Source organism: Vanessa cardui, chromosome 26 (genome assembly GCF_905220365.1).
Source record: "Vanessa cardui chromosome 26, ilVanCard2.1, whole genome shotgun sequence".
NCBI lineage: Eukaryota > Metazoa > Arthropoda > Insecta > Lepidoptera > Nymphalidae > Vanessa > Vanessa cardui.
The window spans coordinates 2,212,711-2,227,224 of NC_061148.1; the positions used below are offsets into that span (position 1 = coordinate 2,212,711).

The window sequence follows — 14,514 nt, forward strand, 5'->3', positions numbered from 1 at the left end:
AAGTTGATAGTTCAGATTGAAATTGATAGTTGGCGCTGCAATCGGCGATTAAATTATTTATTATTTTATTTGGACGAAATCAGAACTGGCAGCTAATAAATGTGTAATATAAAACGTCTTATGTGCCACTCGCCATATATTATTGTATTTTGGATTAATGGCTGAGAGATGTATAAATACAGGTAGGTACAAGGAACATGACATTTCAGTTCTGAAGGTTCTCATTAACAATGTAAATAGTAGTTAATTCATATGTATAGCGTTTTTTTCGTACTTTAATTTGACAAGTGAAATGTAAAAGAAAAGATAGATTTTGTTTTATTTTTACACTGGATACACCTTTCTAGATATAGTGTTGACTACTTACAAAAACTTGACACTTGAAAATCAGAAAATAATATATTTAATAGCACAAAAATATTTGTTAATGAATATTATAAAAACGCTCCTCGGAGTCACTGTAACATGTTCACTAGACAGCTTTTCTACAGCTGACCCGCTATTCGATTTCTCCCGGCTCACTTCGCAGAGCATCACGCGAAGATTCATCTGATATATAAATTAAAAAAAATACGATATTATTTGAACAAGTAATTACAAAAAATATAGTTAACTGTTCCGAGTATCGATAGCGCTGAAAACGTGATGAATAAATTATAAACACAAATTAAGCAGATGAATATACAGATTGGCTTGCCCGGGTTTGAACCCGAAATTCTCCTTTAAAAATCATCTAATTTTGGTTCTGATTTTCAAGACTTTGATTAAGTTATTAAATATATCGTGTTAACTGTCATACAGACAACTGTAAAATTTTAATTAAAAATATATACGTCATTGTTAACACTAATGTAAAAAATATGTATAGATCATATAAATAAATAATTAGTAATTGTCGTTAATGGATATGCTTAAGCCTTGTATTTCGGTCTTGTCTTTAATGGTATATTTAAAAAAAAACTAGTGTGTAGGATTTTTTTTTAAACACAAACGAAAGTTATAAATCTCTTAAACAATTTATAACGACTTTTCTTAACAAACATAGATTTGTTAATTTCAATTGCATCCATCAAACTGTCGAGTCGCTAATAACTCTTAAGCGTGTTTATTAGACAATGGTGTCTCGTTACTTGTATTAAGATCAACGAATTAATTAGAAATGGTATCAAGTCTATTTATGTAATAAATCGCACGAAACCATATACACACACACACACACACACACACACACACACACACACACATATATGAACGGTAAGCGCACACACATTAAAACTATTCACATAGTTCTAGTTTAATTATTGTCTTCTAATTTGTAAAGCTAAGGCTAAACTATATTGGTAGTCTTCGTCACTAAAACTTAAGATATATTGTGTATAACCAGCCTGTAAATATTCCACTGCTGGGCTTGGAAGAAAGGGTTGGGACCCTATTTCCACCTCACTGCCCCAATGTGGTTGGTTACAAGTATGGCAGAATTGCTTTGAAATTAGACATGCGGGTTTCCTCATTTATGTTTTCACAAGATGAATTATAAACACATATTAAGCACTTACAATTTCAGTAGTGTTTTCCTGGAATTAAAACCATAATCATTGGTTGAGATGCGCGCGTTTTGCTATCAGCCTGGCTCATATAAACCGTGCTCATGACATGGTTTATTATTTATATTATTAATATAGAATAAGAAGATGATACGAAGTTACGATTTTATATTATTACATAGTGAATTTGAATGCTTACATAGTGAATGTGAAGTAGATTGCTGAGATCTTTAAAATTATTATTTTTTTAATAGATAGAGTGATTCAAGTGGAAGGAATTTGAGTGTTAGTGATGTTGTAAGACGAACCAACAAACAAACTTCTAAAATTATTATCTGTGTTCCTTTACTACATTGTCCATGAAAAAACTTTCTTCTCAAATCACGTGTATTAAAAAAAAACCGCCTCGAATTCCGTTGCGTAGTTTTAAAGATTTAAGCATACAAAAGGGACGTAGGGACAGAGAAAGCGACTTTGTTTCATACTATTTAGTGATCAGCATTGCACCTGCGCGAAGCCGGGGCGGATCGCTAGTTTAGCGTTATAAGATGATATTCAAAATAATCATTGGTAAGATTTCTCAAAACAAATCGTTAGGTGTAATGATCGCAGCGCACTCGAGCACCTGCGTTGTCCAATCAAAACAATTTAACAATTGAAGATGCGCGAGCGCTCGCCATCAGAATGATTTCGAACTAATTGAGTTTAAGAACTCACTTAAGTGTACAGCTGATTGTTATGGAGTTGTGACTTACTGTAACACTCATTGTACGATGCTGATTGATATGTATGTTATCTCCTTATTGTTTGGATATCTTCGTACATTTTAGTTATAATCAAATTGAAATTTGTGTTTATAATTCATCTCGTGCTCGGCGGTGAAGGAAAATCGAGGAAACCTGCAAATGTTTAATTTCATCGAATTTCTGACACATGTGCATTCCACCAACCGCATTGGAACAGCGTGGTGGAATATGTTCTAAACCAGGAGAGGGTTTAGTGGGAGAGGAGGCCTTAGCCCAGCAGTGGGAAATTCATAGACTGTTACTGTTACAAATTGATTTTTTTTAAGTAGGCTTTTACAAGCACTTTTGAATCTTCATTTAACTATAACAAGTGAAGCTACCACCGGTTCGGAAAGTAGATTCTACCACAAAGTCCCGGCAAGACACTCGGTGGTTACTGTGCTTCAAAATTTTATAATATAATCATGTTAGTTAAATACAATTATATATGTATGTAATATATCCTGCCTGGAAGTCAACCCTATATATTATTATTATTATCTTATTAATTCCGCGCCTTTTATCATCTATATTATCTTGTATTGAATAATATGCCTTCTTTAACAATGGTTTTTATACTTTGCTGTTATGTGATATAAATTCATTTGAATTTATATCAAATGATTATAAGAAAGGGCATAGGTTAAATGTTTGTGAGAAATATATTCTTAAATTAAGTGAACAAAAGCTGATGAATACCTTATGTTTTTCATAAGTATAATATTCATATTTGACTACTAAATAGAAAAGATTAAAATAAAAAAATCTGTCCAAAGTCCTTTTTATATTTGTAATTAAGCTAAGTGCGCTATTGTGCCCTAATAGACTCTTTTTTCTAAATTTCTATAACAGATTATAAATATAACATTTCCTCCCCTATAATCAATCAAATACAATTATTCTAACAAAAGAAAGTTTGATAATAATTGCGCTAAATACATACGACGGGCGACGTTTGACGGTATTGCCAAATTGTATTTGTATATAGGTAACGTATTGAATTACGAAATATTCATACAGATAAAATTATAAGGAATTTATAATGATCATTATGGTCAGGAGCAATAACCTCCAAATACTGGAACATCGATCAAAATTATATCTTTTAATTGTGAAGACTTGGATGGTTGATGGTTGTTTCTACATGTCTTAGAGGCTTTATACGGATAGGTACGCATTTCTGAGAAAAAGGGGCCTTGATGCACAGACACACAGATGGACAACGAAGTAATCTTATAAGGGTTTATTTTTTTTTTCTTTAAAGTACGTAACAATTAATTGTTAATTAAAATAATTCTGGCTTACTTAATTAAATCGGTTACTTATTACTAAGTAAATGACTCATTGATGGATAACTGCATTTGAAGTGAGTAATTAGCATGTGCAAAATTTTGATAAGTTTTACGTAATTAATGACATTTATCTATCTTTCTAAGTCGGTTAAGTGAATTTTTTAATTATTATTATTTGATGAAATAAAAGCCATAATAAAAAAATATATTTGATGACTAGTTGGTTTTTGATAGAGGACAACAGGCCGGACATTATATAAAGAATGAGTCATTATTATTTATATACTGAGTAATACTATGATTATCTACAACAATTCCTTAAATGTTTAGTGATCGTTAATTGCAATAGAAATTCATTGTAAAGTGACTGAACGCAAGACGTTGAGTTAAAATGACGTAAAAGTCATAAGAGCCAGAAATTTATACCAAGGTACAGTGCGTGTCTGTAAGAATTCGATTAGTATCTAGGCTTCTGATACGGTTGGCTTCCTATTACGGTAAGCCTTAGAGCTTATTCCACCACGTCGCTTCCTATCTGCTTGGCTTAATATACATGTGTCAAGTATTATACATGCAAGTTTTTCGAGATTTGTTCATTGAAATTTATATTTATATGGTACTAGCGACTCGCCCCGTCTTCGCACTGATACAATGCTGATACTAAATATTACATACTACAGAATTGACTTATCTACGACAACACAATTAGAAACTTCTAAAATTATCAGTGTTACTTTAGTGCATTGTCTAAGTATTGTATACAAAAACCTTCTTCTCGAATCAATCTATCTATAAAAAAACCTCATCAAAATCCGTTGCGCAGTTTGAAAGATCTAAGTAATACATAGGGACAGACAGCGGTAAGCGATTTGTTTTAATACTATGCAATGAACCTTTTTGAGGAGATACTAGATTCATGTTCCGACTTTGTTTCGGCGAAATAAGAATTTGATTTACCGACCGGAGCGCCATCAATCTATCAATTGAACGAGGGACCCACACAAATGCACAAACGAATTAAATCGAAATAAATTATCAACGAGTTCACCAATATACATTACTATTAGGTTTATAGCCTGTAAATTTCCCACTGCTGGGCTAATGCCACCTCTCCCAATAAGGAGAGGGCTTGGCACATATTCCACCACGCTGCTCTAATGTTAGGTTTCGATGTTTTCCTTCAGATTTAAGATTTTCCTATTAGCTTTATTGTAACCAAATTATTTAAATCAAATAAATCAAAATTATCCAAGCTATGACCTTCCACTGTAATATTTAATTTGTATTAATGAAGATCAAACATACTTTGATAATAATTTTATAAATTAAATGCTCTCTCAAAGTTAATTTATTGATGTCTTCGAGATAACGTCAGTGATTTGTGTCATCTATCAGATTAATTTACATTTAATTCATTAATAATTTTTATATATTGAAATCAATGTTTCTTTGTTTTGACCGTATGTATTTATACGCATGCTCTATATGTAGGTGTTATATACGTTGGTATGTTATTTCCAGAGATTAGCGCGTTCACAAACATATCGTACCATAACGTTTATTAAATTTGTATATAATATTTATAGTATTCTTCACACACACTTAAACTTTGAAGAGTAACGGATGAATGTCTTGTCGAAAACATTTATAACAGTTGGTAGTTTTGCTGAGTAAGGAATGATTTAAGAACACAAATAAATCATGTAAACGTTAAAGGACGATGGCTTCAAAGCCGCTATAAATTAATTAACAAGGCATTATTTGCGTTAGAATCTATTCGGTCTCTAAAATGATGACTGAAAGCCAACTTTATTAAAATATGTTATCATTTTATTTTCGACTCTGGAGATAACTATAGTCATTATTAGTCAAAAGTAAGCCTTAAACTTCAGTGGATATTCGTATGATCTGTATAAATATTTGTCACAAATGGTGTCGAATACGTGAGCAACGATCATTATTAAAGTATGTTCGTGCACGCAGTAAACCTTTACCCTTAAAGTTGACGCATTTTTTCTATCCTTTAATATGAAACCTTGTTAAACTCAGGTTAAACAGGTTTTAATGAAGCTGTTCTAATGACAGCTATAGTAGACTCGAAAGATTCGTTGTTCCTATGGATTGGTTGGATTGTCTATGAAGAGTTGATTGATGATGTCCCCCTGATCGATTATGGCCACGATAGTCAATCGCAAGGGAGACTAGCTACAATGCATACTACAGTGCAGGAATACAGGTGTATTCTCTATTCCTCACTCTTATATTCCGATGGGAAGGCAAATTCGATACGACTCGCATGAGTTAAGCCATATGATCAATGGTTTTACGTGCTTTTCGAAGCAGGGCAGTGAACACACCTCCAAAATTTAAAATTCGAGCTTCTAATATCGTCTTTTAATGGAATATTCAATGTTTTTTGTTGGCCGTACCTGTAGTGAACCAAGGATTTTGGGATTTTCGCCTTAGGAGTAATTCTAAAGAGCCCCAATAAAATATATTTCGTAGTTTCACTGTCCGAAGTGTATATGACATATTGGAAGACCTTCGAGGCTCGTTCGTTTACTCGTTACTCAAAAACAATTGGGTAACGTCGAACGTAAACAATTCGTTGAATATAGTAAGCGATGCTCTGCCGCACTTACACTAATTATTGTTCTATAAACTTCCTCTTGCGAGACTTTGATCTGAACATTTTATTTTATACAGGTGTTTTTTTTCTAAGTGTTCGTGGATGGAAAGTTATTAACGATCCTATCGGCTTCAATATCGTTGAGTACCATCCTCGGCTAGGAATTAATCAATGAAACATATTAATGTTTAATTTTTTTAAACTTTTTACGTACTGCTTGTAGTTACGGATTCGTATGTACATTCACACAATCTTGAAAAACTTACTTACTCACACAAATATTATTTATGTAATTTCAAGGGCGTGACAATAATAGTCGAAAATATTATAGACAACATTATTGAAATACAATTCTTAAGAATTAAATTGTAATAGACGGTTTTTGTATGATATTTAATACCTTCATTATGCCTTTCTATTTCGTCCTATTAATATAGGAAATGACTACTTTCGTACTGAACTTGAAGGCTAGAACGGCGTAATAGAATCTATGCAGAGAAAAATAGATCGTATTACCATATAATAGTGAATATTATTCTTAAACGACTAAAATTTGCCCATCGATCATTGTCTTTATACATTTAAAATCAATAAAACATGTACTTCCTTATTACAATATGGTTAAGTACAAAAATGTTTTGCAATAAAAATGGTTTTATTTATCTCGTATCGGATGTCAAGTGATAACTGGTGATGCGTATTGAGGTTAGACAGTCAACTGATTGATAACTATGTCATACTTAACGAAATACTGTCAGTTTGCCGCGCGCCCTCGTGGAGAGAGCACGTGTTGCGCGTTTGAAAAAAAAAATGTTATGTGCATAGTGTTTTAACAATAGATGTCAAAGGACCCATTTGTTGAATAGTGCGTGTGTTTATAGTGACAAAATGAGGCGAATGAAAATGAACCTGAACCCAGATTTGGGTGATCTCGAAGAGATGCTCGCACACGTTCAGACGCAGATTGAACACGAGATAGTGTTGGAGAAAGAATCGAAGATGCCCTCACTGACCAGCGTCCAGGAGTCGCCGAAAATGAAACGTTCGTCTTCCGTGACGAAGGCGGAAAGCTTCGAATACCGCCGGCCGTTGCCGAGACCACACATGAACAGGATTAATAGCGAAAACGGTATCCTGATATCTGATGATCAGAGAAATGAATATGGCCAAACGAATGTGAATCAGAACGGATTGAGAGGTTCCCAGACAAGTCTCAAGTCGGACGACACGATATCCCTCCAATCGTTTCGTTCGGAGCCGGTCCAGAGGCATTCAGTCATGAGCCTCCCGGATAAACGGGACAGTGCCTCGTTAAACGGGAGGGGTAAGACTGCTACCTTACCTAGAGGATACGGCTCGACGAGAGAGAAGAATTGGGAGGATTACTGGGCGCAGTGAGTAACACGTGTTGTTTTTATTAACAATTTTCCTTTATATACTATTTAGGGGATGTATTATGCTGTCTTCTTCATTCAAGTGTCAATTCAATTATGATAGAGAGAGATAGAGTTAGCCTAGCTATGTTGTATATTTAAAAAATATATCTGTTGTAATTGAGCGCTCTATGCATTTATTACGCTGATTGTTAATCACAGCGGATATTAAATCATTTATTTTGTAGTGACTATTAGATATATGTTTGAATTGAATCTATAATACATGTGTATTTCAGTATTGATATTTTACATAAATCTATTTTGAACTATCGAACAAAATTAATAAAGTTTCGTTGACTATATTTCACTTTACGTATGCAATCAGTACAAAGTTCTTATTTATGTTTAAGAATACTAACATAATAATTATACAACCAAAATTATTATTCAGGTTTTAGGGGATTAGAATTCCAAATGGCTAAGTGTCTCGAACAATACTTGATTTATAGCGTTATTTTCCTGGCTATTGGAGTTTATAAAGCGTGTTATGGGAATGAAGACGCGGGAAATGTAGAATTGTTTTTACTGAAAGGGTTCTATGAAATGCCGTCTGGGCTATTAGTAACTATTTATCAGGTATTCCAGCTTTGCGCTGCGTTGGTGTATATTAGATTAAAGCGTGAATGAATCGATAACAAGAATATAGCAGTTCTAAACTTATGTATTCCTCACAACAATCACCACTTACCTGATTGTACCATCACATCTAACGTGTGATTTTATAAAAGATACAATTAGGCGGCCGAGAAAATGGTCTGCCTGATGGTAACTTTGTTGCCTTAAAAAATAAAGCATTCCTCACAGACCAATGCTCCATCGACTTGTCCACTGTGCCTCTTGTTACACTATTTCATTCACCCTTCAAACTGGAACACAACAATACTGAGTATTTCTGTTTGGTGATAGAATATCTCAAGAGTGTGCGATGTCGGGCTTTTGTACAAGGCTCTTTGTATCAAAACAATTTAACACAAGAGTATACATTTTTAAGAATTTATTTAAGAGTATCATAGTTTAAAACAGTTACCAAAAATATGACCAAAAAAAGATAACCGTTAAGTCGGTTCAACAGCTGATAAAGGTTCCATAGAAATGTTTTACGTAAACAATAGTTAGTCAGGTAGCGCGATAAACTCATCACTCGCCTAATTACCGAAACGATTGTTTTAAGAATTATTTCGAGGATTTTATTTTCCTTTAAAATACATTGAAAGTAGATTAAGTGTCTGTCAGGTCCAGTGATAACATTGTTTTGTGGTGTAATTATATTTTAATTTTATGTCTGACTGTTTTTGTATTTATAACTTGAACTGTTGTTATCTTTGAATGTCTTCAATGCGTTTTCGTGAAGCTGACAATTCGATCAGTATTATAGATGTGAAAGTAAGTTTGTTTGTTTGTTACAATTCCGGATTTTATCATCTCTATCTGATAATATGTAATTGAAAAAATACGTGCATATAGATTTTTATAGTATGCTTTAGGTACTGGCAAATGAAAATGAAAAAATATTTATTAACAAAAAACAACATTATACAATGAAATGTCCGGTGGTACCCACTCTAGGTATTCTTGTGTCGTGGGTACCTATTGATAGTTTTACAGTACATGTTTATTGTTGTCGCTCGGCTTAGAATATAATTGTTTAACATACATTGCATGATTTAAGTAGGATTAACTTACAGACGGTCTTACGTTAATGAATGGGTACTACACTAAGTGCAAGAAAAGTTTTTCGGTGGTATCATAGGTCAATGAGGAGAACCAAGAAATAATTTTTGTTTTGGCTTGTTTAATGGGTCACCTGATCATTGATTCACCGCTTCCCAGAGACAGTGCTGTAAGAAGAGTAAGACACTAGTAGTCAAACACGACTTCGTTCGCGTTTTAACGTATTGGTTGTCATGCGTTAGGCAAAAAAGTAGCCTTTGTCCCTTCTTGGAGTTCAAACTTTGCTACATATCAAATTTCATCAAATTCGGTTCAGCGGTTTAGTCATGAAATAGCGACAGACAAACAAAGTTACTTTCACATTTATAATATTAATATAGATTGCGATTGTCTTACTGATTTTGGGGGCTAAGTAGTTATTATGCCTGTAATTGCGCTGGCTCACTCACTCCTCAAACCGAATCATGACAATAGTATTGCTGTTTGCCAGTAGAATACCTAATACTTAAGGGCGGTACTTTTGAGAGCGGCACAAAGCCCTATAAACGAAATATTCTAAAAAGTAAAGGTTATTCTATTCTCTTTGATATAAATTCAACAAAGGACCGGTGTCATACCATTAGACCATCTCGACTTTCAATTATGGTGAAAGCTTTGTTATAATCGAAATCGACTCGGTCGAGACTATAATTTTAATATAATAAAATTGATTACAGACAAACCGCTCAATTGACCAACTTTCGTTTTTGTTTGTTTTGTTATTTTGAATAATAGTGATGTATCTCATTGTACGAACTAATGATAATTGCGTAATAGTTTTAAATATTTGTCAATCTTTAGCCCATTCGAAGAAGAAGTAAAGTTTTACCTTTAAACAATCCATGTATTTTGATAAGAGTACTGCTATATTTCACTACAACCAGTTCTTGATTAATCTCATATATATCTCTATTTATAATACTAGTGACTCGTCCTGGCTTCGCACGGGTGCAATGCTGATACTAAATAAACTACAGAATGTATTTAGAAAGTCTATCATCGTGGACTTAATTTAAGACCTTTGTAACTTACTTAACTTACTTAACTTTATTTAAGATGTACAAAACTGGACAACATTATCTTGATCTATCTCGTTGGGTTGTGCCAGCCCCTCTGGGTAGGTATCATCCACTCAACAGTTATTCTTCCGCCAAATAACAGTACTCACTATTGTTGTGTTCCGGTTTGAAGGGTGAGTGAGCAAGTATAACTACAGGCACAAGGGACATAACATCTTAGTTCCCCAAGATTGGTGGCACATTGACGATGTAAGGAATAATTTATATTTCTTACAGCGTCATTGTATATGCTCGTCCGCCAACCTATACCATAAAAAAAAACTACTTATATTAATTTTAATTTTTCATCCGACGTTATGGTTCCGAAAAAACATCTCCGACAATAATCTCAATTATTTCACGATCATAACAAACAATTTTCACTATATAATCATATATACATATTGGCTCCCCGCGTCAGCCAATATTACGTCAATCCAATGTCAAATTTGTTTGTTTGTCTTTACGCCGCCCGTGATAGAAATAGGTCGTAAATAATGGAATTTTCATGAATTATATAACCAGTTAGTAGCGTTCTGATCAGGTGGCCTTTTTACCGGCCATGTGATATTTACGAGCAGTATAAGTGTCTCGAGTGACCTGTTGATAGAACACGTAAATCCGAATCGAAGCACCGTTTAATTTTTCATGTGTTTTTATCCGTCACGTGCTTGTGTCGTTATGAAACTTTATAGTGATGAAATTTTAAGTAAGACATATACGTTTTAGAGGAGCAATGTGATGGAATTAATACGTCTGATTATTGACTGTATTTCGTGCCCTTACGAGCACTTTTGAATCGTAGTTTCACATGGTTAAAGTAAATTAAATTTACTTCCGGTTCGGAATGTAGATTATAAGAAGTCTTCTATAATCTCAGTCGTTACTATCTTCTGACAATCAGTTACATAGGTTTTTTAAATACAATAATCAAATAATTTAGTACGAGTAGTCGCGGATTTGTACGTGTTTTAGGGTTGATCATCATATGTTAGGCAAAAAAGTATGTCCTTTCTTAGAGTTCAAGTTTGCTTCATACCAAATTTCATCAAATTCGGTTCAGCGGTTTGGTCGACAGGCAGACAGAGTCACTTTTACTTTTTTTTTAAATATTTATATAGATCATATAAATAATCCAGAATACATATTCTTATAGTGATACATAAAGTCACGATCCACAAATATAATACTTTAGAATATTTTAAAAAATAACAAATATCTCGTATAGGAATCCTTCGGTCTCGAATGATGTAACTTTTTTTATAACTTTCCGAGATCTTGTATATGGACATGTGGTGGGCACCTTTCTGCCCACTCGAGTCTTACTTTTTGGCTTTTACCTAAATTTGATAAAAAAATTAACTTGACCGCCCACAGTATTTAACAACATTCTGTAAACGTTTAATATTTGGCAATGGTCCAGTGAATAGGTAATCGAAGAAGATTACGGAAGTTCATAACCGGGCAGGCACACGCTAAAAGAAGTATGGAATAATACTATATAGAAATGTATTTACAATTAATTGAGATTCGCGCAGCTTTACTCGAGTGCAAATTTATGTTTTTTTATTGACTTATAGTCTCTTTTATAAACCTAGTAGAAATTGCTAATTTGTAAAAACTCTTGAGTTTTCTAATAATTCATCCGTTTGAAAGAACAAGGTTCGTTCAAACGGATGAATTATTAGGAAATTGGAAGATTTCCAATTATTAGAAAACTTAAAAGATTATTGAAATCAATGAAGTCGATCCTAAGGATTAAGATAGATTTATAGCGTTACCAAAAAACCTGCTTTCACCTTTTATTCTATCCCAGATCTTTTTATAGGAATTTATCAAAAGGTAGCTTACAATTAATTAGCTACCTGATGGAAAGGGGACACCATCCATAGATATAGTCGCTGTTAGAAATATTAACTATCCCTTCCTAATAACGCAAATACTTCATCAACCTTGATCACGTGTGTACTCTATTCCAACCATAACAGGAAAAAAGCCAAATAAACATTTGATAGTAAATTGACGCGATGTCATTGGTAGAGAGCTTGATTAATCTATGACATTCACTATGGCTTTACGAAAAAATTGTATCGATCAACTTACGAAATTGTCGTCGGTATTTCGGAAGTAAAATTAAAGTGGAAATAAATTGTTGTAGAATAACGATTCGTTTAATAAATAAACTACTTAGTAATTCTTCTTGCGTCAATCTTTCACGTGTATTATGTATAAAATATGTCATTTATATATATTTTCATGTATAGTGTAAACGAATTCTTGATCAGTATTTAATCGTGTACAGATAGTTGATTTTAGACAATGTATATAAGGATTATTTATGTAATACGATTGTGTTACTCAATTGTAATTAGAATTAATTAACCGTTCTTAATTGCTTACTGTTACATGAGTTGAGGATTTGTAATCGTAACAATTAACTCGTTAAATCAATTCTCTGCTGCCCTAGTTTATTTTATGCATGTCATTTTTTTATCATATGATTGTAATGACCCAATACTTAGTCATTGACACAATTCATCAGTTATATTAACCATACATACATAAGTATAGTAAATAAACAGAGTAATAGCATGTACGTCCTCGAGTTCTTTGTAATCCACTAAAAGTATTATGTAAACGTTAGATTATGATAGAACCATTAAAGTGAAATATTAAACAAATGATTTAACGATGCTGGCTTTTATTATACAACAACAAATAAAAAGTAATCAATCTCGTTTAACCTAAACACAGATTGTATGAATACATGACCTTCTGAAGCAATCGACCCACGTCCGCCCTCGCCGAACGACGTTGCATAACTGACAAACGACAATGACAAAACTGTCAAGTCGAGCGCGATTGAAGTTCGAAATTCAAATACACTTGCGTGATCAAGCGAAGCCTGAATTAAAGGTGCTGCTATACTTGTGTTCTTTTATTGAAAGTACAAACTTAGACTTAAGCCTGTTTTGTTTTTTTTTATTGCAAATAATTGTAACATTTAAAAATGGAACAAATTTAACTTAGTCAATACCAAAGTATACTTTATTCGAGTTGGTTGTTATAAACACTTTTAATTCTTTAACATTAAGGTACTATCGGTTCGAAATGTAGTTTAATAATATATATTTATATAGTTTTCTTTATTGATGACACGGCAGATGATTTAGCGATGCTTTCGCCTCGCATTGTTACAGAAGTGCTCGTGATCTTAAGCTTCGTGTACACTGATATAATCTAAACTGTATAATGATTAGCTTACACAGTAGACTGAGAGTTTATTTATTGCATTATTGTACGGAGTCGATAACTGTCTAAGGCTCTAATAGTAAATTTAGTTCTAACGCCTATCGACTTCGATTGTTGTAATTTTGAAAGTCTTATGCATTTCTATATGATATTTTCAACGTCAGCGCGATTCTGATAGAATACTTTTCGTATCTCACTCGTGAAATATGCACATTGGACATACGTCATTTTGATACGTGTATTTTACAAATTTCTTTGAATTCAGATATTTGATAATTTTATTCAATTTGTAAAATGGAATTAGTGGATTTGTTTCGAATGGGGATATGTGTAACACGTGAATCAGACACGAATCACGTTAATTCCATATTTTCCTTAAATTTGCAACACGTCATTACTTCCCAGAATATTCTCCTTCCTTATCAGCTCTTCCAGAGGCTATTGAATGACGTATCAATACCTTAAGATTCATGTCTTGGAATATCGTATTTTATATATTTTACAAATGAAATTGGCATCAAAGACGGCCCGACATTCCTTTGAGTATTTTTGGCGTATCCTCATAGTTGCAAAATTGGTGATCTATGTCTTGTTGGAAGAATTATCCTGTGTATATTGAAGGTTTACATTCTAATAAAATTTGTGTTTACAATACAGTTGATCGATTCTGATCACGAACGTGAGATAAACTACACGAGCGTATATCAGTTCTGCGATTTTATCCTCTAAGCCGTATTGAAGTAGAGCAGTGGATTAATCTCTTATAATTAAAATATGAAGTTTTCGCCAGGATTTAAGGACTTTGAAA

The 14,514-nt window shown here is 33.2% G+C and overlaps 1 protein-coding gene across 1 annotated transcript in view; it reads left to right on the forward strand.

The window, feature by feature from the left end:
- The window catches only part of LOC124540718 (protein enabled), a 58,791-nt gene that overhangs the window by 24,544 nt on the left and 19,733 nt on the right, over positions 1–14,514 (forward strand). The window contains exon 2 of the mRNA XM_047118399.1: positions 7,132–7,644. Coding sequence (XP_046974355.1) covers positions 7,139–7,644 — 506 coding nt within the window. The 5' untranslated portion in view covers positions 7,132–7,138. The remainder of the gene's footprint in view (positions 1–7,131; positions 7,645–14,514) is intronic.